The sequence below is a fragment of the Vombatus ursinus genome, unplaced genomic scaffold (assembly GCF_900497805.2).
Source record: "Vombatus ursinus unplaced genomic scaffold, bare-nosed wombat genome assembly UNPS02014812.1, whole genome shotgun sequence".
NCBI classification, from domain to species: domain Eukaryota; kingdom Metazoa; phylum Chordata; class Mammalia; order Diprotodontia; family Vombatidae; genus Vombatus; species Vombatus ursinus.
Genome location: NW_020954590.1, coordinates 71,317,203 through 71,343,342, shown reverse-complemented (window position 1 = coordinate 71,343,342; position 26,140 = coordinate 71,317,203). Strand labels below are relative to the sequence as shown.

The window sequence follows — 26,140 nt, the reverse complement described above, 5'->3', positions numbered from 1 at the left end:
GCCTGTACGGCTGTTTCTAGGGGAATTTGAGTACTTGATAGATTAATTGAGACTGAGTGAAAGAGACTCTCCTCACCTGTTCTCTCTTATGTGTTCTAGCCTATTTCCTAATGAAAATTTCCTTAGGTCACAGACACTTTGCTACCTCAGCTAAGTCAATTAAAGACATTAGATTAAAAATAAATTTCCCCACAATGAAGATAGAAATAAAGGAGCTACCAAACCCATTTGCATCAGTCAAAATTAAAATAACATCTGGTTTTCATTTTTAATCAACATTAAGGCCTATGTCTGGAAAGTTATTACAGCAGTGATCCAAGATGGGAGGAGGCCATTTCTCATTTCATCTGTGGTGAGTCAGCATGGTTACCTCTTTACAAGTGGATTAAAATAACTAAAGATAAAACAATGAGGTCAGAATGACAGCGTTACATATATGAAAAAGAGGGGGTACAGGTAAAAACCTATCATAAGAATTAAAGTGCTTTCTTCTTTGAGGAGATACTTAGACAAATGTCTTTCATGCGAGTCTCTTTGTGGCCACAGGGGTCTGTCTGTCTCTTGCTTGCTTTATGTCACTTATAATACACAGATGGGGTGGTAGTTCAGGCTCAAAGCCTAGCACATTGTCATAGAAAATAACCTGGAAACAAGAAAATGACCATTCCATTTGTAGTTTCTTATGGGCAGTTGAAAATTTTATTGGATATTTAAGTGTTTCTTCATATCATTAATTCTTTTGTCTCTACTTTTGCTTAAAGCAGTAGCTTTGTACAAATAGATCATAGTAAAAGCATATCCATCCTATGGTTGGTTTTCGGCTAGGGTTATTTACAGATGTCTTGCAGAACTGAGAGGAGTTTGTGATCCATTGTGATGTTTCCTTCTGCAAAACTGCAGTATGGACTTGTCTGTTGATCTGGGAGATTTGTGGTTTTTCCAGGGTCTAGTAGTGAGGAACATTTGTACACAGTTTGTGTATTTGTTGCAGTATGAAGTGTGGGGGGTCAGGTGGTGTATTTTACTTTGCCAGTAGCAGCAGAGGAAGCAGAAGTAGAAGCAGAGGCAGAGGCCTGATTGCTTAAATAGAGAGGGTCCAAACAAGCCACTTTGGCAGCAAAGAAGGAATGAATACAGTGGAGAACAGCAAACAGATTGGAAAACTCCAGCTCCTGAAAGGAAAAGCAAAAACCAGGTTACATGAAAATATGCCAGCCAGCAACTTCTTGAGAAAATTCACAATAGCAATTAATACATCTGGATATCATGCCTGGAACAAGAATTGTTTATATTTGACATAAAGAAACTACACGGATTGTTTTCAGTCTTAAAAAAAAGCTAATTATATGTTTCATGCTCTACAGGCGTATTTCAACTAGTGGAGGAAAAGAAAATATCAATATATAGGGACTATGGTTTCCCAAGTGACTTCTCTATTAATGAGTAATGTATGGCAATAGAATGCCAAATTATAATTTTATTAAAGTGAATTCTATTTTTTGATGAGTAAGTTTCACAACCCAAGAGGCAGAATAGTTGATTTGTAGGGCAAGAAGGCAGCCAATAGCCCTAATGAGAGCACCAATCCCCTTCCCACTGAGGCTGCCTGTAGGGAAAACTCAAACCCATGAAATGATTATTAGATTAGAGTCCCTGTGGGAAGGGAACCTGTGTGGCCCTCTAGGTCCTCAAGTGTGGCTCTTTGAATCCAAACTTCACAGAACAAATCCCCTTAATAAAAGGATTTGTTCTGTAAAATTTGGGCTCAGTCAAAAAGCCATACATTCCCTAATCCTATAGACTTTTTCACTGAAATGGCAAAAGTAGTGCTTTCTGGAAGAAAGGAGAACAAACTAGGTGACCTCTCTTCAAAGCCCAGTAATCGGGCCCCAGGGTACGGTACCTTTTCCAGTTTGCCAATATCATAATCTTTTTGTTGTGCATGCCTCTGGGGAAGACTTTTTCTTTGGGTGTCTAGGTAAGCTGTCCCATTTCTGAGGCAGTTCAGAGAGAGTTAATGTGGGGCAGTTAATGAATGCTGGTCTTAGAGTTAGAAAGACCTGGGTTCAAATCCTCCCTCGAACCTTTACTTTGTGACCTAGGCAACATGATTCTGGTCAGGTCACATAACTTTTCTCAGTCTCAGTTTTGTCACCTTGTTAAATGGAGATAACAATAGCACTTACTTAACAGGGTTGTTGTGAGGATTGTAGAAGAAAAGTAAAAATGAATTTTTTAGTAAAAAATGAATTGGTTTCTCTAGAAATGTTAAAGTGTGTTGTTTTTTTTTTTTGGTCTGAAAGGGCCTTCTTGGTCTCCAGTCTTCAAGTTTGAAGGTGGATTGAGGAAGACAAAAGGGCTTTCTTAGGTAAATTAAGCTGTAACCAAAACTTTGAACAAAGACTAACTCTTGTCTCATTTAGATCATTTCCTCTCTCACCTGGAAGTAATTGGGTTATTGACCAATCTAAGTGCTATATCTGTTTTTTCCATCCCCTGAAGTGTCTCTATGACTCACTTTTCTAAATTGAGAAAGGACTTAAGATGCTAATTTCAGGAAAAGGTCCTTTGTTTTACCCTTGGAAAACATTTTAAGGGCATGTTCAAGGGAGGAAGGAAATAGTGACAATTAACCCCAAATTGTATTTTGACATATAACAATGATTTCCTTGTTAAAAATTCTTATTAAATGTTACCTAAAGTGATCTTGTGGTAGAAAGTCATGTCTGAAGGTACAGAGAGATTATGCCAATTTGGATATCTTTCTCTCTAGGCTAGACATGATTAGATATTAGATTGATGTTAGATTAAATGGAATTCTTTTGACACACTTGTACCTACAACATAAGGTAGAATTTTCCTTTTCAATATCAAATGAGATAACACATTTGTCCAACTTTGCAAGCATTACAGACATGGTAGTTATTATTCTCACTCTTAGGCATTGTTCTAAAGTGCTAGAATGATGATGCCTGTCTCATATAATATCATCAACAGCTATGTTCTTAACAAAATTTGAGGTTGAACTAGATTCTCTCTTAGGTTTGTCCACCTTTCAATCCTATGATCCTTCATAGATTTCATGGAACTTCAGAGTTGAAAAGGACCTTAGAGAACACATATTCAAAACCTCCTTGAAACATCTTAAAAAATGATACCCAAAACAAATAAATGACTTGCCCAAAGTCACATGGGCAATGCTAGGTCTCAGACCCATGTCTATTGACTACCCAGGGCTTCTTCTTTTATATAAAGTCTGTTTTCATTAGCACTTTGTCCTATAGAACTTCACTAAACCAATGTACAATATTTTTGGAGTAGTCCTTATGACTTGTATCTTTTGTCATGGTTTTTGTTTTATGAAGCTGTGTTTTCATCAGTGTAGCGAAATTCTGGTGTGGACGTGTCTTCTATTGCTGCTGATCAGCAGCTAGTCTGTAATGTGAAGTCTTAATTGCCTGTCCCTTTAATTGACTTGACTGCATGCCAGTAGCAGAACTTGAAACCAGGTCTTTCTATCCTTAAGGTCTCTGTCCTCCATGGATGGCCACCTCTCACTTTGCTGCATGCTGTACAGTGTACTGTACAAAACTAAAAAGGAATCAAATGGCATCATACATGTCACTGATATCCAGAGTACTATAACCAAATGGGACAAGAGAGACTACAAATACACTGGGACCTCATTCTTCCCACCCACAACTACCCTCCCTTTAGCTTGCGATGTGTTTTGTCCCTGCCCCTTTCCCCAAGGGACAGCCCTATGTCCTACATTTTGCCTAAACTAAGGGTACATCTGGGATCACATCTCACTCAGTATGCAGGTTACACTCTGACTTCACTTCCTTTTCTTTTGTTAACCTTCAAACTTTTGCAATCTGACCTCCAAACTCATCACTTGACTAAAACTGTTCTCTCCAAAGTTACCAGTCATCTCCTAATTTCAAAGCTGGAGGGTCCTTTTTCAGGTAGCATCTCTCTTGACCTCTTTGTTACATTTGGCACTGTCGATCACTCTCCTTCCTGGATAATCTCTCTTCTCCAGGTCCTGGTGATATACTGGTCTTTTTCCTACTGTCTAATTGGTCCTTCTTAGTCTCTTTTGGTAGCTCATGATCTTATACCACCTAACTGCATCTTTAAGTGTTCCCCAAGTCTCTGTTCTGGGCTACCATCTTTACACTACCTCTTGGCGGCCTCATCAACTCATAGGGGTCTGATTATCATCTCAATGTATATGACTCCCAGATCCATATATTCATGCAAAGTCTCAGATAGCTACAATGCTCTTATCACTTCTCACTTAGATTGTTTCAATGGTCTCCTAATTGGTTTCCCTGAATAAAATCTCCATTCAAGTCCAATCTTCCCAACATTGCTAAAGAAAATTATCTTAAGCACAGATCAATTATGTTATTCTCCTACTCAATAAAATCTAGTGGCTTCCTATTACGTCAGGTTGATCAAGCCAAAACAATTTCTCTGTTCCTTAGACATAACATTCCTGGATCTCTCAACTATGAGCTTTTTCATGGGCCATCCCTCATTACTAGAATGCATTCTCTTCTTCCCTCTTCCTTGTAGAACCAATCTCTTTCAAGATTCAGCTCAAATATTATCTTCCATATGAAGCCTTTCCTAAGTTACCCAATTGCTAATGGCTTCCCTTTCTAATTTCTCTATATTTAACTATTCTATATTTTTGTATTTATTTTTATCTTTACGTTTGTTTGGCACACACATGAATATATACATATATGTATATACAATACATATATACACACATATATACATATACACAAGGGTATAACTACATATACGTGTATAGTCATGCACATGAATGCATGCAAAGATGTATGTACGTGTATATACTATATGTGCTTGTCTCCTCAAATAGAATGTAAGCTCCTTGAGAGAGGGATTGTTTCATTCTTTGTATTTGTATTTTGTATGTTCAGAGCTTAGCCCTGGAGTATACACTTAATATATGTAAATACATATTGATTGATTAAAATAATTTTTCCCAGTATTCTGTTTACTGCTCACAAACTGTCCCATTTGCAAATAAATGTGCCTATGTACAAATGGGAAAACAGTCCTCAAAAAAAACCCTTGAAAATAAATTAAAGGGCTCTTTATAACTAATTAAAAATAATAAACTTTGGAAAAATATATTATGGCTAGCAGTTAAAGGCATAGTAAAATAAATGGTTACGTGGCACTTGTCTGATATTCAGCCTCTTAATGACAGGATTTGATGAGTCAACACCCATCTAAAAACTTACTGGACCTTGACCAAAGGAAGATGATAAAGTTGGTCATGGATCTGAAAACTATGTCACATGAGGAGATGTTGAAGACAATGGGGCTGTTTCAGCTGCAGAAAAGAAGACTAAGTGGAGATATAATAATTGGCTTCAATTCTCTGAAAGGCTATAAATAAAAGTGTGGAAAACTAATTAAATTTATTTTCTGTAACTTTTGAGAGTAGAATTTAAAGGCAGGCAGATTTTGGGACCATATAATGAAGCACTTTCCTAGCTATTAGAGTAGCTCATCTCTAGTCATATGTTCCAAATCAAAACACAGGGTCCTATTGTTCTTATTAATTAATTCATACTATCTGTTTTTATTATTCTCATGAAATGAAAAGAAAATGCTACGTTCCTTTTAAAAATATTCCCAGGTGGGGTGGGTTACAGAGCCAAAATGGTGGAGAAAAGGCAGCAACTTGCCTGAGCTCTCCCCCAAACCCCTCTGAACACCTTTAAATAATGTCATAAAACAATTCCTGGAGCAAAAGAACCCACAAAAGGATGAGGTGAGATAATTTTCCAGCCAAAGACAACCTAGAGGGGTAATAGGAAAGATTTGTCGTACCTTGGTGAGAGTGGAACATAGTCCAGTGCAGACTGTGTCAGCATGAATGGGCCCCAACAAAGTAGGAGCAGGTCTTGGGAGTCACTGAATCAGCAAAAGCAGCAGCTGCTCCTGGGGCTCTAAGCCCACAGATTGCAAGGGGGCCACACAACTGGCCAGAAGGAGAATTACAAGGGTCTCTGTGCCAGCAGTGAGGAGAAGATTCTATTGCTTTGCCTATACTTGGATCTGGGTCGCAGTCCTGGGTGGCAGTCTCGAGGTGAGGAGAAGCACTAGCACACAAGAGCTTGCAGTCAGAGGGGAGCAGGGACCCTAGTCACAGTTACAGAGCAGAAAAGAATGCTCGTGGTCACTCACAGACCAGAACACAGACTAGGAAAGTAATAAATACACCTCTCATTAGATCATACCACCTTGGAAGAACTGAAAACTTACAGGACCCTAGAAGTATCTCTGAAAACAGCTGCACAAAACCCCTGAAGTTTGGGACAGTGCACCTTCCACCTTGGAAGCAGAAACCCACTTTAGCAAAGAGTTAAAAGTCAAAAAATAGATGGGAAAAAAGCAAACAGCAGAAAAAATTCTGACCAGAGAAAGTTAGTATCATGACAGAGAAGATCAAAACACACACTCAGAAGGAAATAACAAAGTCAAAGCTCCTACATCCAAAGCCCCCAAGAAAAATATGAAGACATCAAAAAAAATTTTGAAAATCAAGTAAGAGAGATAGAGGAAAAATTGAGAGGAGAAATGAGTGTGATGCAAGAAAATCATGAAAAACGAGTAAACAGCTTGGTAAGGGAGGCACAAAAAATACTAAAGAAAATAATACCTTAATAAACAAACTAGGTCAAATGGTAAAAGAGGTGCAAAAAGCCAATAAGGAGAAGAACGCTTCAAAAAGCAGAATTGGCCAGATGGAAAAAGAGGCACAAAAATTCACTGAAAAACAAAAACAAAAACTCCTTAAAAAGTAGAATTGGCCATGTTTTTTTTTTCTTTGCAAACATCCAAGTTTTATTATTTTCTAAAATCCAGGATTACCCAGACTCAAGTTCTTTTATTTTCAGCCAAATTTCAAAAAAGTGTTAAATATATACAGAAGTCTAATTTCTGGTTCCAAAATATTCATTATCTATACTTTTATATGAGTCCTACGGTATGCCATTTAAAATGGCTAAGAAGTGGAGAAGGATGATGCAGGGCTATGGGATACTAAACAATGTTGATTCCATATTTGTTTGTTTTTAATCCCCTGGAAGATTAGGCAACATTTGGGGGTAGAAGAGTAAGGAGGAAACATAGAAAGATGAAAAATATCTCTCCTCATTCATTTCAAGTCATAGTTAGAGAATTGGAGTTCATTTGACTCAACAAACTATGAAAATAGTGTTATCTCTCAATCATTCATAGTTTTGATTGAATTTCTTTAAATCAGATCAACATCTGTCTGAGAACTTCCTTATTAAGTGGGAATATTCCCTGGGGAGGTGAAAAATGAGGTGGAAGGAAAGAAATTGAAAAATAAAAAGAGAAAAGAAAGTAAGGAAGAAAGAGGATATGTCACCAATTGGATTGAATTCAACTGAACAAACATTTATTTGGTATCTACTATGTGCATGGTACTGTGTTACGCTAGATGAAATAAAGAAAAACAAATAACACAGTCTTTGCCCTCAAGGAGGTAATATTGGCTCCTATTCTTCTCTCTCTTGAATTGTCTCAATTCCTCTCCCTCTCCCTCTACCATCTTCATTATTGGTAGCTACCTGATTACCCTACTTACATGATCCTTTAGAAACATTTCTACAGGAATATTGAGGGTAGACTTCACTAATAGCTGAAATTTATACAAAGCTTTAAATTTCCAAAATGATTTACATAAAGTATCATATTTGAGCCTTTACTCTTTGATATCCTGTAGGTTCCACAGATATTACTATACCTATTTTATAGATGAAACAACCAGTCTTTTTAAGTGACTTACCCACAGTCACCCTATATCAGAGGCAAGAGTCAAATCTAGTTTGCATCAGGTTCCACTTCTAGCACACTATGCCATACTTTCTCTCAATACCATATAGCTTCTTAGAGATTCTAAATGACATTTCAGTTCAGTGATTTTATATTTCATAATGATTAAATCTAAAAAAATAACATTGCCATTTACAAATTGATTTTTGTTCCCTTTTCACCTTTTAAAGATAAATAATCTAATTTTGAAATCCAGTGTTGTATAAGCAGATAGAGGTATGGGGGAAATTATTAATTTAAACTTCTGGTTTATTTGCAATAAATATTATTCAGTTGATTTTGATTCCATAGGGGCAGTGATTATTATTTGTCTACTATTATACAATTAGTCAATCTAGTGAATCCACTTGCTTAACCAATGCCTAATGAGTAAATGACCAAGCCCAGTATGGTGGAGGTGATGCAATGGCATGGAAAGCCCCCTAACTATTTTTTATTTTACCTCTGCCCTTGTTATTCCTGCCCTAAGGAAATGACCCCATGACACTTGGCCAACAGGTCTTATGAGTACTTGACCAATGGGGTGATCCTATCTTCACATTTCAGGAATTGCTTGCAAATCTGTTCCCAAATCTATTGTCCAACATAGGGTCAATGAAAGACCATCAGTTCTGCCTATATTTGGATATCCTCTATCAGCTAATCTATTGAAAGCAAAAGCTGAAGCTTCTCCTGGAAGGTCAAGATATAAGTCTATCAGCCAATGAGACTATGTGTTTTACTTTGCCTCTTCTGTATTATCTGGGTAGCACTGTGAAGACAGTGCTAAATAGAAAATTTCACTTTCAAATACTATATTCAAAAGAGGCATGAAAAGGTAAACAGGAAAGGTAAATCATAAGGGACTTATTAAAGTTGAACTGTTTATATTCCTGTTTATATTTGCATTTATATTTGCAACTACCGAGACCTTTATCATTATTAGGGTATTTGGAGGGAATATACATACATACATATATACATACATACATATAGATAGATATATACATATATATATATATAGACAGAGGGCAGAGGGTGAGTTGAATATGAAGGGATGATATCTAAAAAATAAAATTAAGGGGTGAGAGAGAGGAATGTACAGGGAGAAGGAGAAAGGGAGAGATAGAATGAGGTAAATTATCTCACATAAAAGATGCAAAAAAAACTTTTTAAAGTGGAGGGGAAAAGAGGGAGGGTGAGAGGAAATGAGTGAACTTTACTCTCATCAGATTTGACTTAAGGAGGGAATAACATATACACTCAATTGGATTTGGAAATCTTAATCTATAGGAAAGTAGGAGGGAAGGGGATAAGAAAGGGAGAGAGTGTGTGTATTAGAAGAGAAGCAAATACTTTTGAGGAAGGGCAGGGTCAAAGAAGAGAACAGAATAAATGGAAGTGTTTTTCATGTCTACATATGTATAGCCTATATCAAATTGCTTGCCCTCTCAGTGAGTGTGGTGGGCAGGGAGGAAGGGAGAGAATTTGGAACTCAAAGTTTTAAAAAACAAATGTTGGAAATTGTTTTTGAATGCAAGTGGAAAATAAGATACACAGGCATTGGGCTATAGAAATCTATCTTACCCTACAGGAAAATAGAAGGGGAAGAGGATAACAGAAGGGGAATGATAGAAGGAGGGCAGATTGGAGGAATGGGTAATCAGAATGCATACTGTCATGTCATGGGGAGAGGGGAGAGATGGGGAGAAAATTTGGAACTCAAGATCTCGTGGAAGTGAATGTTGAAAACAAAAAATAAATAAATAAATTGAAGAAAAAATACCTAACAGGTCTGTTTATTAAGTAGTTAGGTTCAAACAATTCCATAAATATATATGTCCTAATAACTTAGTGGCCATTTGAAACAAATGAATAAGTTCAAAGAAATAACAATGTCCTAATTACATTTTTAACTATAGTTACTGACTAATGGCATGAATGTGCCTGTTGGGCACTGTAAAACTTCTTGAATGAGATTGGACCCTGCCACCCTCATTTCCTTTTCTACACTGATTATTATTGGTAACTACATATTACTTGCTTTTTTATAACAGCAACCCAAAGTTTTGCAAAGGTATGGATTTGCAAAGATATGTCTTTGCAAAAACAAAGATCTAGAAATTATAGGCATAACCTAAAGTAAAGGTAATAAAAATCTCAAACATTTGTGAACATAATAGATGTTGAATACTGCTGTGTTTCCCTTGAAAATGCAAAATGTCCCAAGGTATCTCTGTGAATTTGCTGCAGCACCCAGAGATGCCAAGAACACAATTTGTCTTATACTTTAATCAATACACTGCTGAATAACCAGTACTGATCTTGCTTTTTTCCATATGTTTAGATTCATATCACTAATAGAAATTCTTAACTGTACCTATCCCAAATGCAAATGATTCTTGGTATAATGCCTGGAGTCAGGAAGAGCTGAGTTCAAATACAGCCTCAGATACTTACTAGCTATGTGACCCTGGGCAAGTCACTTAACCTGTTTGCTTCAGTTTCCTCATCTTTAAAATGAGCTGAAGAAGGAAATGGCAAACCATTCCAGTATCTTTACTAAGAAAACTCCAAATGGGATCATTGAGTTGGCTACAACTGAAAAATGACTGAATAATGTTATGATAATAATAACATTTATATAGTACTTTAAGTGCTTTAAAAATGTTATCTAATATGATCCGCACAACAGCTATGTGAAATTGATTCTATCCTCACCATAAAGATGAAAAAAATTAGACTGAAAGAGATTAAATGACTCGTCCATGTTCACATAGCTAATATGTGTCTGAGACAGGATTGAAACTTAGGCCTCCCTGAATAACCACTTCACTCCTTAGCTGCCCGTTATAAGCTACATAGACTTTTATGAAATAGAATTAAAATCTGTACATCATTTATAAGACTTTTCCCATCAGGAAATAACTTCTGAGTCACAAGAAATCAACTCACAAAATAACTTTGGAATATAATTCATTTGTAAATTGGCAACCAATTGTACAAGATAAATCTGTAGGCATTATAATTTGAGAAAACCCACGTATTTCAGAAAAAGCAATAAAGACATGGTTGCTTATAAAATACAATAATAATAATAATAGTAAACATTTACTATATGTCAGGTACTGTGCTAAGTATTTTACAATTATTATCTCATTTGAGCCTTACAACAACCCTATGAGGTAGGTGCTATTATTATCTCCATTTTGCAGGAAACTAAAACTAACAGAGGTTAAGAGACTTGCCCACAGTTGGTAAGTGCTGGAGGCTAGATTTTCAGTCTGGTCTTCCTGACTCCAGGCCCTGTGCTCAATGCACTGTACCACATGTAAACGATTGTGCCTATTGAGGAGCTTCTGATTTCATTATATTATCACAAAATCTATCTTGGGAAATCTGGAAACACAAGTTTCTATAGGAACTCAATGTGTGGCCTTGGGGAAGACATTTTACTTCTCTGGACCTCAGTTTCCTCATCTTGAAACTTAGTTGCTTAGACTAGATGGACTAAGGTACCTTTCAATTTTAATATTCTCTAAATGTAGTCCCTTTTTATTTCCAAGCATGAAAAAGGAAGCTATAGTGAATTTGCAAATGAAAGCAGTAGCTCTCATTACTTTGATGTGAAACATTATACATTTTCATTCTGCCCAGGAACCTTTGAAAGTCATTATGAGACTTTCAGAAAAAAGAGAAAGAAAAGATAGAATTAGTGGCTTTCTGATTAATGAAGTGAGAATTTATGAGCTTCTGCTGAGGTAAAAAGAAAGTAGACTCTCTAGTTGTAACATCATGCTTAGACATAGAATATAGAAAATAAACATATGTATACATACATATACACATATATGTATGTATATCCATCCATCCATCCATCCATCCATCCATCCCTCTGGACAGTCTTCAGAATTCCGAGCTTTCACACAGACCAATTACATTCAACAATCATTTCTGAACCAGCTCTATACAAGGACCTGTGTCAATGAGACATTTAAGCTTTGTTAAGAAGTACTGTAAAACTAACTTCACATGTAGGAACATTAATCAGCATGCTTTTGGCAACCTTTTCTCCAAGTAATGTATATGATAAGGATCCAATAACTGAAACACTTAATATTAAGTAGCATGAAAAGCCCCTCTTCACTTCATCCCCCCCCATTTTGTAGAAGAAATACACATTTTTACTTTTTTTCTTTCTTCCTAATTCATCCCAGTAGGGTTGCAGTTATCACTAGCAACAGTTCTGAATCTCTGAAGTGATAGGATATAAAGACGCATTTTTAGTACTTTATATAAACATTCTAGCAACATTAAGCATGTTTATTATCAGGAAGTTTGCTTTTTTTTTCCTTTTTACTGTTTTGTTGTTTTCTTTTTCCAGTTGGGGGTAGGTGGATTAAATCTTTGCCTCACTATGATTTCACAAGCAATCACACTACCATTCCATAGGATCCCAGAATAGCATGAGTGTGCCTCTTCTGTACAATCAAAACCTTTACTTTCTCTTCTCTCTTTGGCTTGGCTCACTCACTCTTTAGAAGGTTTTTCTCGATGATCAGTCCTTAGAGATGGGTAATGGGTGTTTTCTAAGGGCTCCTTCTCTTGTGTCTTTTAAGACTAAGTGTTTCACTTGCTGCCTTGAGGAACCAGCATAATATAATAGAGAGAACACTAGATTAGCTGTCAAGCAGTCTGGATTTTAATAATATCATCAATTAACTAATTGAATGACTTTGGCCAAGTGACCTCACCTCTCTGAGACTAAGTTTCTGCATCTGAAAAATGAAATGATTAGACTAGATGATCTCTAAAGTACCTTTTAGCTCTAAATTTCAATGATATTATAATTGCCTGGAAAGATATGTGTGTATACAGATACACACATACATACATATATACATCTATCTATCTCTATCTATTTATCTATATATATATTCAAGGTCAGTAATTAGTACTGCACAAAATGAATGAACATCCTGGAAGGTTTAGTAAAAATGCAAAATGCTGTAAGAGTTTCAGTGACCTAGTATGATAACTACAGTGTTCTTGGCACTGTGCCAACAATATTTAGTATGATGCCTGGCACAGAGCAGGCATTTAATAAATGTTTATTGACTATCTATTAACATCATCTTGATAATGAAGCTTCTTTCATTGTTTACTAGTTCACATTTATATAGTGTTTTCATGTTTGCAAAGTGCTCTCCTTCTAACAGTTTGGTGGAGTAGATAGTACATATGTTACCACCACATTAGAGAATAGGATCCTAATGTTCATTGTGAATAAGTGATTTGCCACTGGTCAAAGAACTAGCAAGTATTAGAGTCATAATTCAAACCTATGATTTTCCTGTCTCCAAATGCAGTACTATTTCTGCATATGGAGTAAAGCTTTAATAGCTTAAAACTGAACTAATACTTTAGGGACCCCTTATACAATGATATTGTTGATTGCTCAAAGATTGTGATTAATTTTTGACAAATGAATAGTGCTTAATGCTTGCAGCTTTGAAATGTTTTTACTAATGAACTGAGACAGGTACAATGAAATATTCTACTAAAATGTAGGAAAAAAAGGGTTGTGCAATTAAATTCACTGTTTTTCTTTTAAAAATCATTTCCACACTTCTCACCTAATTAGAATCTATTACCCAGTGTAAGTCACTTGTAGCTCATGTATTAAGCACACAATAATGTAGATGACTTTTATATCAGCCATTGAAGCTTAAAATAAAAACAAGGAAACTTATTTTAAATTATATAAAATGGAAAACTTCTAATTTATTTTTGTTCAGCTATTTCAATTGTCTCCTCTTGAACAAAATGCATCCTTAACCTTATACTGCATGAAGAAAACTTGCTATTTGTCAGAATACACCTGTTGAATTAAATTTCTCCATGTTGGAAATTTTTTTCTCACATCTTTTGTTCCATATTCTTGCTGCTTTGATTGATGCAAACCACGGAGCAATGATGTCATTGCATAGTGGAGTTTCTATAATTCCTTTGCAAAAAGGGTACAACTGCTCCTTCCATTGCTCAATGCATCCAAATTGACAGAATTTTTACAAGCCTAAGTCCTAAATGAAACCAGGCTGAGGAAGAAGAAAACCAAAATGCATTTAAGAAAGTAATTCTTTCTATTAAGATTTGGCCAGTTTTCATGACAAGTACTTTTTATGGGAAAACACTGAATATCTTAGTTAACATTTGATCTCCTTGGCAAGTGGAGAGATATGATAACTAAAGGCAATACCTACTTGAAAATATAAATTTATTCTTGAAATTTTACATAGAAGGATATAATATTGAAAAATAGTAGAGAAAAAAACCAAGTTTATATAAAGCTTACTAACAGATCAATCAAAACAAAATTATCCCCTGGACAATTAAAGATAACCTGGGAAAGCAATACAATGACAAAAAAAATTATAAATATGTCAAGATTTCTGTAACTAACATTTTTTTCTCATTTGAACTCTAACATTATGGTCTCCACATATAGAACATAGGTTCTATGGCAAGAAAGTCAAATGATTACCACCACCTTGCCTGACCATCACCTCCAGCTACTGAATGACAGCCTCCAATGGGCAGAGGCTGTGGCCTCTGCTCCTCAACAGTCACTTGCTGCTAAAGTCCTTGGCGCTATCACATGATTTGATATCAGAAATGAATCATGGTTTTATTAGCAAGAACAATATAAAAGAAGATACTTTCCCATCTGCTTTGCCACTGCATCCAAAGGATCATGGGACCTTTCCAACTAACTTGTTCCTGAAATCTCCTAGCAGAATGTGAATTCCCTGAAAGCAGGGATTCTTTCCACCTTTCTATTTGTATCCTTAAAATTTAACATGGTGCTTTGCAGATAATAAATTCTTATTAATAACTTTTTCATTCATTCATTCAATATTCTACAAGAGGAAACAGAAATACAATAAAGAAAAGAAAGTTGAGGAAAACATAGCATTAGACTAAACTACCAAGTATACACTGATGAGATCTGTATTGAAGCCAACATAATTTTGAGGATATCAAAGAATCCTCTCTATGGGAATGGAAAATATCTTAGACCTTATTGTAACAACACCAACAAAAAGCAATATTAGGATAGGAATAGGAGTATGTCAAAGTCATACAAATCTTAAAAGATTCAAAGAAAATGATAACTTAATTAGATAACCTGATTATTTATATCTAATGAAGGATAAAGCTTGATTGATTGCACATAGTAGGCACTTAATAAATATTTATTCACTCTGACTCTTTCATGCCAAGGAACAGAATGATATAGATCTACTCAGAGATTTTAGAGTTAAGTAATCCTGTCATCCCAAGAAATACTTTTTCAGATGTAACCTATGACCTAGAACAGAAGCTCTGATTTTTTTTTAATTGTATAGACTGGGTATAATCTTGGAAGCATCTCAATAATGATGCCTTTTTGGCTTCTTCTTTGACCCAGAGTTTCCTCTTGAAATACCAGAATTTGTCTAAGTTTCCACAAAAAAGGGGGGAAGGGAAACATTTGAGTCCTGTAGTAACAATACTCACAGTATATCCTTACAGAATTCTTGTCTTTATCTTACAAAAAAAGTCGAATGTTGTTTTTTTAGAATATATCCCAGATGGGAAAGGAAAAAGAATGTTTTTAAATGACCATTTCTGTCTTTTTTTAGAGTTTCTAACATGTAGTAAGAATCAAAAGTTCTAATATGCAGGACATTTAGTAGAAATGTTGGGGAAAATATTTCACAATAATTAGAAATGTCATTCATGATTACTATATATATATACATATACACACACACACATACATATACACACATACATATACGTACACACACATATATACACATGTGTATATGTATAGATACATGCATATATATACACATATACATACATATATACACATATACACACATACATATATACACACATACATATACACATACACATACATATACACATACATACATACATATATACACACATATATACCTGTGTGTATGTATGCAGCTAGGTGGTATAGTGTATAGAGTGTAGGGTCTGAAGTTCAAAATCTTGCCTCAGACACTTATAAGCTGTGTGATTCTGGGCAAGTTGGTTAACTATGTTTGCCTTAGTTTCTTCAAGTATAAAATTAGCTAGAAAAGGAAATGGCAAACCACTCCAATATCTTTGCAAAGAAAACTCCAAGTGGGGTCATGAAGAGTAAAACAACACTGAAATGACTGTACAACAAATACATACATACACACATATGTGCATGTGTATATCTGCACATATGTATACACACATATAAATATATATTTGCCTACAACCATCTAAAGACTTCAAAAATATATAAATATATATTCAAATATATAAATTCAAACATATAAATATATATTCAAAAATATATAAACATAGTTAAAGCTAATAAAGTAAAAGGTAAAGAAATAAAGCTTTAAAAAATTTAAAATATTCAGTTTGCTTCCCTACATATGTGTCTACCTTTATAAGTACATAATTATTTTTAGGGAAGGTGAGTCAAGGAATTGGGTTAAATCCTAACTGACACATAATTAGCTATATGATTCTGAGCAAGAAATCACTTGACCTTTCCACCATTAATTAAGTGTGTTAGTTGGAGAAAAGTTGTTGATGGCCATTAGAAGAAGCTGTTTCTTACATTAACGAACCTGCAAGTCCATATTAAAAATAGCTATCTATGTGTACACCTGTCTCTGTGTTTCAATACTTTATTTTCTTATTTTACTTCCTACCCTTATAGTCATGAAAAAGAACAGGTTATCCAACAACCTTTTCCCTTTGGGCTGCTGAAATTCTATCCTAATTTAAAAATAAAATTATAGCTTCTGCTGTTTGAGTGATGAAAATCTTTTACTCTTCTGGATTCTATATAGTTCTGATATAAAACCCTTGTCATCATTGTACTCAGCTTCAGCCATGTACATACTTGCAAAAATCATTAGACTCACTTAATCATATTTGGCTTATAGACTTTATTGTGGGCCTACTGATGTTTATTGATAGGTTCTCTCATTCCTTTTATGTTGCTTACTATATCAGTACTTTAGAAATACATAAGAATTTTCAAAGAGCAAGTACTAAAGAAATCTCTTGCAAGTTTCCATGAAAAGCAGATGAAATAAATTTAAAAGACAGAATACATTGACATTATTTTCAGAGACTGATTTCCATTATTCCACCTGTATTTATTTACTTTTTGGATAAATGGAGCAATGCTGATTTCCCTTATGGTTTTATTTAGTACACATTTCATTATGTTTAGCTTGGAAAGAAATGCTCATAAGTGTTGTCACAATATATAAGCAGTGCAGAAGAATTTCTGAAGGAAATCTTAAGTTTGTAAAAAAAATTATTGTTAAGCATCTGTTTATAAGTTACTTAAAAAAAGCTTATCATAGGAAAACTATCAGCATAATTGATTATGTCAACACCAAAACTAACAGAAACCACATGATCATCTCAATAGTTGCAGAAAAAGCTTTTGACAAAATACAACACCCATTTCTATTAAAAACACTAGAGTGCATAGGCATGAATGGAGTCTTCCTTAAAATAATGAATAGCATCTATCTAAAACCTTCAGCAAGCATTATATATAATGGGTACAAGCTAGAAGCATTTCCAATAACATCGGTGGTGAAACAAGGATGTCCATTATCACCACTTTTGTTCAATATTGTACTGGAAACTAGCTTTAGCAATAAGAGAAGAAAAAGAAATTGAAGGTATTAGAATAGGTAAAGAAGAAACAAAGCTATCACTCTTTGCAGATGACATAATGATATACTTAGAGAATCATAGAGAATCAAGTAAAAAAAACTACTTGAAATAATAAACAACTTTAGCAAAGTTGAAGGCTATAAAATAAACCCACATAAATCGTTGGCATTTCTATATATTACCAAGAAAGCCCAACAGCAAGAGATAGAGAAATTCCATTTAAACTTACTGTAGACATAAAATATTTAGGAGTCTACCTCCTGAAACAAACCCAAGAACTCTATGAACACAATTACAAAACACTTTCCACACAAATAAGGTCAGATCTAAATAATTGGAAAAATATCAGTTGCTCATGGGTAGGCTGAGCTAACTTAATAAAAATGACAATTCTACCTAAGCTAATTTACTTATTCAGGGCCATACCAATCAAACTACCAAAAAATTATTTTATAGAGATAGAAAAAATAACAAGATTCATTTGGAAGAATAAAAGGTCCAGAATATCTAGGGAACTAATTACATAAAATGCAGGGGAAGCTGACCTAGCCATTCCAGATTTTAAATTGTATTATAAAGGAACAATCATCAAAACTGCTTGGTACTGGCTAAGAAATAGAGTGGTGGATCAGTAGAATAGGTTAAGTATGCAAGACACAATAGTCAATGACTATAGTAATCTATTGTTTGATAAACCTAAAGACCCCAGCTTCTGGGATAAGAACCCAGTCTTTGAAAAAAGACTGCTGGGAAAACTGGAAAATAGCATGGCAGAAACCAGGCATTGATCAAAATCTCATACCATATACCAAAATAAAGTCAAAATCAGCTCATGATTTAGATATAAAGGCTGATACTATAGGCAAATTGGGAGAACAAGGAATAGTTTACCTATCCGATTCATGGAGAATAGAGGAATTCATGACCAAACAGGACAGAGAACATTATGAAAAGCAAAATGGATAACTTTGATTACATTAAATTGAAAAGTTTTTGCACAAACAAACCTAATGTAACTAAGATTAGAAGGAAGGTAGAAAATTGTGAAAGAATTTTTACAACCAGTGTCTCTGATAAGGGCCTCATTTCTAAAATATATAGAGAATTAAGTCAAATTTATAAGAATACAAGGCATTCCCCAATTGATAAGTGTTCAAGGATATGAACAGGCAGTTCTCAGATGAAGAAATTAAAACCATCTACAGTCATATGAAAAAATGCTCTAAATCACTATTGATTAGAGAAATGCAAATCAAAACAACTCTGAGGTACCACATCACACCTATCAGATAGGCGAAGATGACAAAACAAGAAAATGATAAATGTTGGAGAAGCTGTGAGAAAATTGGAACACTAATGCATTGTTGGTGGAGTTGTGAAATGATCCAGCCATTCTGAAGAGCAATTTGGAACTATGCCCAAAGAGCTATCAAAATGTGCACATCCTTTGATTCAGTCATAGCACTTCTAGGGCTATATCCCAAAGATATCATACAAATGGGAAAAGGACCCACATGTACAAAAAATATTTACAATAGCTCTTTTTGTGGTGGCAAAGAACTGGAAATTGAGAGGATACCCATCAATTGAGGAATAGCTGAACAAGTTGTGGTATATGAAGGTAATGGAATACTATTGTGCTATAAGAAATTATGAACAAGCTGATTTCAGAAAAACCTGGAAAGACTTGTATGGTCTGATGCTGAGTGAAGTGAGCAGAACCAAGAGAACACTGTACACAATAACAGACACATTGAGAGATGACTACTATTGATAAACTTAACCCTTCCCAGCAATACAAGGATCTAAGACATCTCCAAAGGCCTCATGGTGGAAGATGCTATCCACATCCAAAGAAAGAACTATGGAATTTGAATGCAGATTGAAGCATACTATTTGCTATTTTTTTTCCTCTTCTGTTGAGTTTTGTTTCCTCTTTCTGGTGGTTCCTCCTATTGGTTCTAATTCTTACTTATAACATCACTAATGTGAAAATCTGTTTAATAGGAATGTATATGTATATCCTATATAAGATTGTGTACTGTCTTGGGGAGGGTGGTGAGGAGGAAGGAGGAGAAAAATTTTAAACTCAAAAGCATATGGAAGTGATTGTTGATAAATCAAAATAAATTAATAAAAAATAAATTTTAAAAAAGCTTATGTAGCTTTCAAAGGATTTTTCATAAAGTAAAAAAAAAGCAACAAGAATCAATTCATGTGATTCAAATATGGAACAAATATGCCTAATTGGTCACATTTTTCTTCCATTTACTACTGAAAATAGTTATCATTTTTTTTCCTCAAAGAGAGCCTGCACTTAAGGGGAAAAAATATATGAAATGTATAAAACCCTTATACTGTGAATTTGCAGAAAACATATCACCAGAAAGGGTAACCTTCTAGGTCAAAGAAAAGGAGTTGCAGGGTTGTACTAGTAGACAGACCCTCACAGTGTATTTTATGTAGCAAGGTAAACCCATTGATTCTGTTTTGAAAGAGGCCTCTTCTATTTTTGGAGACCTCCTGCCCCATGGATATTCTGACGAGAATAACTGGAGACCTGTTTATCTCTTACCCCACCAAGATGGTCTGATGAAATTAATTACACAGAAACATTCCTGCTAGAATAGATCTGATCTTTGTGAACTCTTTGAAACAACAAAGTTAACAAGTTATAACCCCAAGGTTGACTTTCTATTCCGCAAATCATTTGACATTCTCTCCTTTTTACTCAACTTCCCCAAGAAAGGAAAGTAGCTGAGCAGCCTCACTTGATTGGTTCCTTTTGCCACTTGTACTGTTGCCCTAAGGCTCTGTTATATATGCTTATCTCCTTTTGCCCTATGGAGTTGCTGTCCCCCTAGCAATTGCCCACAGGTTGATGCCAATTGAACATTTTTATCTTCTAATGTTTGCCTCTTTATTTATCAATCTCCAGTCAAATGGAACAAGGCGAGAGGAATTATTCTCCAGGAGAATCTTAGGATCTCTGGACTGATGAATTCCTCAACGCTACAGCAGAGAATCTTAGCACTTTTTTGCTCTATATTTATATAAGAACTGTCAGCTAACTAGAATTATTTCAAATCTTTCTTCATGTCTTAGTACTGTAATAGTTCTACCAAGCATTTTATCAGTATTCTAAGGGATTTTTTTGGTTTGTTTTTTAATTTCCCTTTATTATTTAGGACTGAGGGCTGTTCCTCTTGAAAATTTTGGTTAACTGAAAGCCTGTCTTCTATTAATATTAACCTTATTTGACCAATATCAGACTCATAAAATAAAAGAAGACTATTTGATGTTCTCCAGATAGAAGCCAAAGAGGAGCCAAAATGGTTTATTTATTTGTTAGCTCTCCTAGCTAACTGTTGAAGGAAAGATTTCTGACACAGAGTTCTCCTGGTTATCTTGGTGACATGTAAAATTTCCCCCTCAATCAACCCATTTGTTAACCTGCTAACTGATAAAGTTTGACCTGACTTAGTTTGCCTATAGAATTTGTTTGCTGGAGTTTGTTTCTTTAGGGGATATATGAGATCATAATTCTTTTTAATTAAGTTTGTTCAACTTTTATGATATTGGAAGCAGTATGCTACTATGAATTTATCTTTTCTTTAACTTTTACAATCCAAGAGAAATGTACAAGATTGCTATATATAAAAGACTCATTTGTTTGACACTCTGACATAATTTTGCTTATAAGAAGGCAATCCTTATTCAGGCATCTGAATTCTAATAATTGTTTGGGTTTTCTCTAAGCCCTAAACCTATGTTTGAGCATAATAATAAGACCTAGCATTTTACCTCTATGATTCCCATGTTGTGGTAAATATATTTGGGCATCAGTTACCTGCCACATGAACTCAGAGAGGAGACATATTTCCCACAACAGTATTATACAACTTTTATGAAAATGTAACTTTCATTACAGGGCTACCATACAAAATGTGATACTCTCCATTGACCTCACTTCATTGTTACTTAATAACTCTCCAGTGAGGTTGGCATTTGCATTATTATCATTATTATCAGGGACTTCAAGTTGGGCAGAAATGACTGTCAACTGTCTTAAATAGTAATCAACTCAAAAACAGAGGGAAAGCCTGACAAGTAAAAGGAAGGAGGGAGGAATCTGCAATGTGGATAATAAATAAAATTTTGCTAATAGAAAATTTTAAAAATAGTATTTTCATATTTAAAAATAAATAAAATGATTATTCCATTTTGGTTTTGGCAAAGATTAATTTATCTCTCAGAGGAAGTCAGTCATTACCCTTGAATCCATGTATTAAACATGATTCTATTTATATTCCTTTGAAATTTGTTTTGGAATTTATTTTTACTTTGCTAGTTAAGTCTTTTCCCAAGAGTTCATCATCCAGCATGTTAGTTAGAATGAGAATGTCCTCTGGATTTTTTGTTACAAAGTGCTGAAGAAATATAGAAATGAAATTAAAAACTAATAGAAAAAGAAAATATTAACCTGATTATGCTTCATATCCCATATTTTAGGCAGTTACATATAAGATAACCTTATGACTTAAGTCATTTATCAAAATCTATTTTGTAACATACAATACATACATATAGATCAACATGCAATTTGGGGGTATATAAAGTCATTTTGTGGTAGTATATACAATCGATTTACACAGGAAGTAAGTATTTATTCATTTAATAGAGCTGGATCATACATATACAGTTATTGAACCTTAAATCAAGGATATGTTGATGCGATTGGCAAAGATATGGGCAAATCCCCAAACATTGAATCTCATGTTTTTAATGTTTTCTTAAAATATGACAACAATAATAAAGAAAGTAGAGTGCATGAGAGGAATGTAAGGGCATTTCATGCAAATTGATCTTATAGTAAACATATATTTTAGCTTATGGAGTAAATAAATTTGTTTTACTGCTTCACTTATCAGAAATCCATACAAATTATATCCTTCTCCAATTAATTCCTATCTTAAAAATAGGGCTATATTCCACTGGGTAAGTCCTCATCCAAGAAAAAAATTAAATCACATTTAAGAATACAGTATTTTCCCAAAGATGTACTTAAAGAAAAGCAATAATCTCTTGAGAAAACTATTAAAATTCTAAAATAAACCACAAAATAGAAATACCAGAGACTCAGAATCCTATGGGGGAGAGTTTCATGTCAAAGATTCTCACTGTAGTTTCATTTCATTCCCAAGTGTGACCACTCCAATCTCACTTTATATAACCATGATTTAGGCCAGATTCTATGATTCAGTCATGTGGATTTCACTATTCTAAAAGTATTCTCTTATCAAACTCTTCTTTTTTTGAGTGATGAGATGGAGCCATTAATAGCTTCTAGCTGATTAGAGTTTGCTTCCTTTAGAAGTTGTCATGTAGAAAATATTCAAGGATTTTGTAACTCTTTGTAATCTTAAACTTTAATTTTAACTCTTTTTTTTCTTTGTGATACTTCATAATGAATGAAATAATGAAGTAGCATATTCACATTATAAATGTACCAAGTATTTGTAATGAAATAAAATATTTTCTTGCTTAATATATTATTGAGAAGCAACATGATATAGTAGATAGAGGACCATCCTGGAAGTTAAAAAAATTTGAGTTCAAATCTTGCTTCTGCTACAGATCTACTTTGTCACATTCAGGAAATAACAACCTTTCTATCTTTCAGGCAACTCTCAAAGACTGTAAGCTAAAACAGTACTAGCTAGTATTTCTAGAATGCTTTAAATGCTGTAAAATAATTGTTCATATATTATCTCATTTGTGCTTCACAATAACCTTTCATTAGGTGCTAATATTATCCATTTTACAGATGAGGAATCTGAGGACAAGGCAGATTAAATGACCCAGGGTCTCACAGTTAAGAAAATGTAGGGAGGATATGAGTTGAGGTCTTCCTCATTCCAAGTCCAACACTCTTATCCACTGTACCATCTAACTGCCTATATATGTGTATATATATATATATGTATAGTAGTAGTAGTAGAGGAAATTTCCCCATTATGAGTTGACTACACAAAAGAAATCAAATGTCTGTCTTGCCTCCTCTCCTTCCTCCATGTGAATTTTTAAAAACATGTTCTTGGTTATACCTTCATATATATATATAAAATATAATTTTATCTTTAGAGTGATTGGTGATAGGTTGAGAACAGAAAAGATTTTCATAGGAAAAATAATAGGGTGGTAATCAATCAATCAAAGAACAACTTATCTCTTGTTTATGTCATTGTCTTCTCTACCCACCTGAAGTGATGGACACCATAACTCATCCTACTATATTGAAAAAAAGACAATGCTAGGAATTTTAGGGAGGAGTAATATTGATTCATTGAGGGTAATAGTCCAGGAATGAAGGTAAGTTGTTATTGTCTTTGTTGTTGTTGCATTTCTGGACATATTTGATCATATTTCTAAAGATCTGAGTTGCATAATCAAACTTATGAATCACTTATTCTATCCCTTGTGAATAAAGAGGATTGATAACTATCATAAGGTCTACCAAACAAAGATTTTGAAAGAAAACAAATAAAAAAGTCATTTGACCTAATAATAGATTTATATGATGATCATCTATTTATTATAATTTTCCCTGAAATACAATTATCCTTATTTTCTTCAGAGAAGGAGGGAAAATCAAGGTAGTTGAATGAGTAGTTTAATGTTATTTAAGCTTCTCCTCGTTACCACAGAAGAGCTAGAAATGTGCCAAATAAACTGTAACAATAACAACAACAACTTAAAGAGGTGAAAAATACCTTATAAGGAAGACCTTATTAGGGGGGAAAATCAGCAGAAAAACTGAATAATTAACCCGAGAAAAAAATAATAATACAATTCACAAGTACCATGGTGTCAGAGAACCTCAGGATAAAAATTGAGAGGAAGAGAATAATTGTACAACAACTATGGAAGACTACAGTGGAGTATGGAATGAATACAAGAATGCTGAAAGTGGTTTCAAAGCATAAAAATAATGGATGGAATGGACAAGGAGTGAAATAGAAATATAGCATAGAATAGAAGCTGGGGAATTTAGCAAAGTAGCAAAGACCCTTAAAATAAAAAGAGAAGGTAGATCTGAAAAATCCAATGATACAGCAAAAAGCTTTGGAGCAAAATCAAAAGATAGTAAAACTGAAAAAATCAATTACTCAAGTAAGCACTTATTACTCAAGCACCTGTTATGTGCTTGGAACTGTGTTAGGCTCTGAGGAAAAAGATTAAAATGAAATAGAACCTGCCCTTTAATGAGCTTACATTACATCAGAGGAGAGATTTATTATCGTTAACAATTAACTTACAAAGCAGGCCTAGTACACAATTTTAGGATTTTGTCTCCTCAAAAACCAGGATTAAAAAAAAAATTAACACCATAGTTAATTAAATCATAAAACAAATTATCAAAAGTATTAGATGGGAGCAAAATATAAATTAATACAAATGACAGAGATAAATATGATGAACCAATACTCATATTCAGAAAAGTAAAATAATTTGAGTTTAGTTTTGACTTTGCCTTGTTATTGAAATAAGAAATACTATGGGGAAAGAGAAGAGGAGGGAAGAAAAGCACTTAGATCTTCTCCTAATTTGACTACCATAGAAGGGATCTCATGAACCTCATAGTATCTAAACTAAAAAAAAAGAAGGTTAAATAAAAGAGATGGAAAGAGAGACAGAGTCAGAGGCTGAGAGACAGAGACAGAGGCAGAAAGAGACACAGAAAGAAGGATAGAGAATGAATGCGAACACATTTACTAAAAATATATAAATTAAACAGGACACTATGAGGTTTTGTAGTTTGGGGGATAGAGAGGAAATTATCATAATAAAAACCAACAGCAGATGTTTATAAAAGAAAAGACAAGATAACAAGAACAAGTAGTCAATGCTTAAATTGAGAAAGAGGTGGGAATGAAAGAGACTGGATGAGACTGTTCTAAGAAATATTAACTGACACTCTAGTATAGATTTTACACATTTTAAAAGAAATACCATAATAGAATATCTTGTAAGGAACTTAATAATCATCTCTATGAATGTGAATGGCATTAACTTACTCATAAAATGAATGAGGATGACAGAAAGGCTTAGGAGGCTAACCTCAAATCTTTGTAGCATTAAGTCAACAAAAAGCTTCAAAGAGAACTATAATTGAGAGTTGGAATAGAATGCATTATGGCCCAGTTGAGTTTTTTTTTAATAAAGCAGGATTGACAATTATAACCTCAGAAAAAAAAATCTCCATAAAATAGACATAGCTGAGAGAGAAGGAGAGGGGGTGATATATTATCCTTAAAGGTAGCATAAATAATGGAAAAAATAGGAAGGAAGGAAGGCCTGCAATGGCATCTAAGGAAAATCTAACAGAATAATTACAGGACAATTGCTGTTGGTGACTTCTACATATATCTTTCCTTACAACTATATATACAAAACCTACACACACCAAAAAAAACAAAAAAAC

At 34.2% G+C, this 26,140-nt stretch overlaps 1 protein-coding gene across 1 annotated transcript in view; it reads right to left on the bottom strand.

The window, feature by feature from the left end:
* Positions 1–1,007: 1,007 nt before the first annotated feature.
* LOC114053986 (gamma-1-syntrophin-like) overlaps positions 1,008–26,140 on the bottom strand; it is a 489,285-nt gene continuing 464,152 nt past the window's right edge. The window contains exon 17 of the mRNA XM_027877092.1: positions 1,008–1,172. Within this exon, the coding sequence (XP_027732893.1) occupies positions 1,008–1,172 (165 nt within the window). The remainder of the gene's footprint in view (positions 1,173–26,140) is intronic.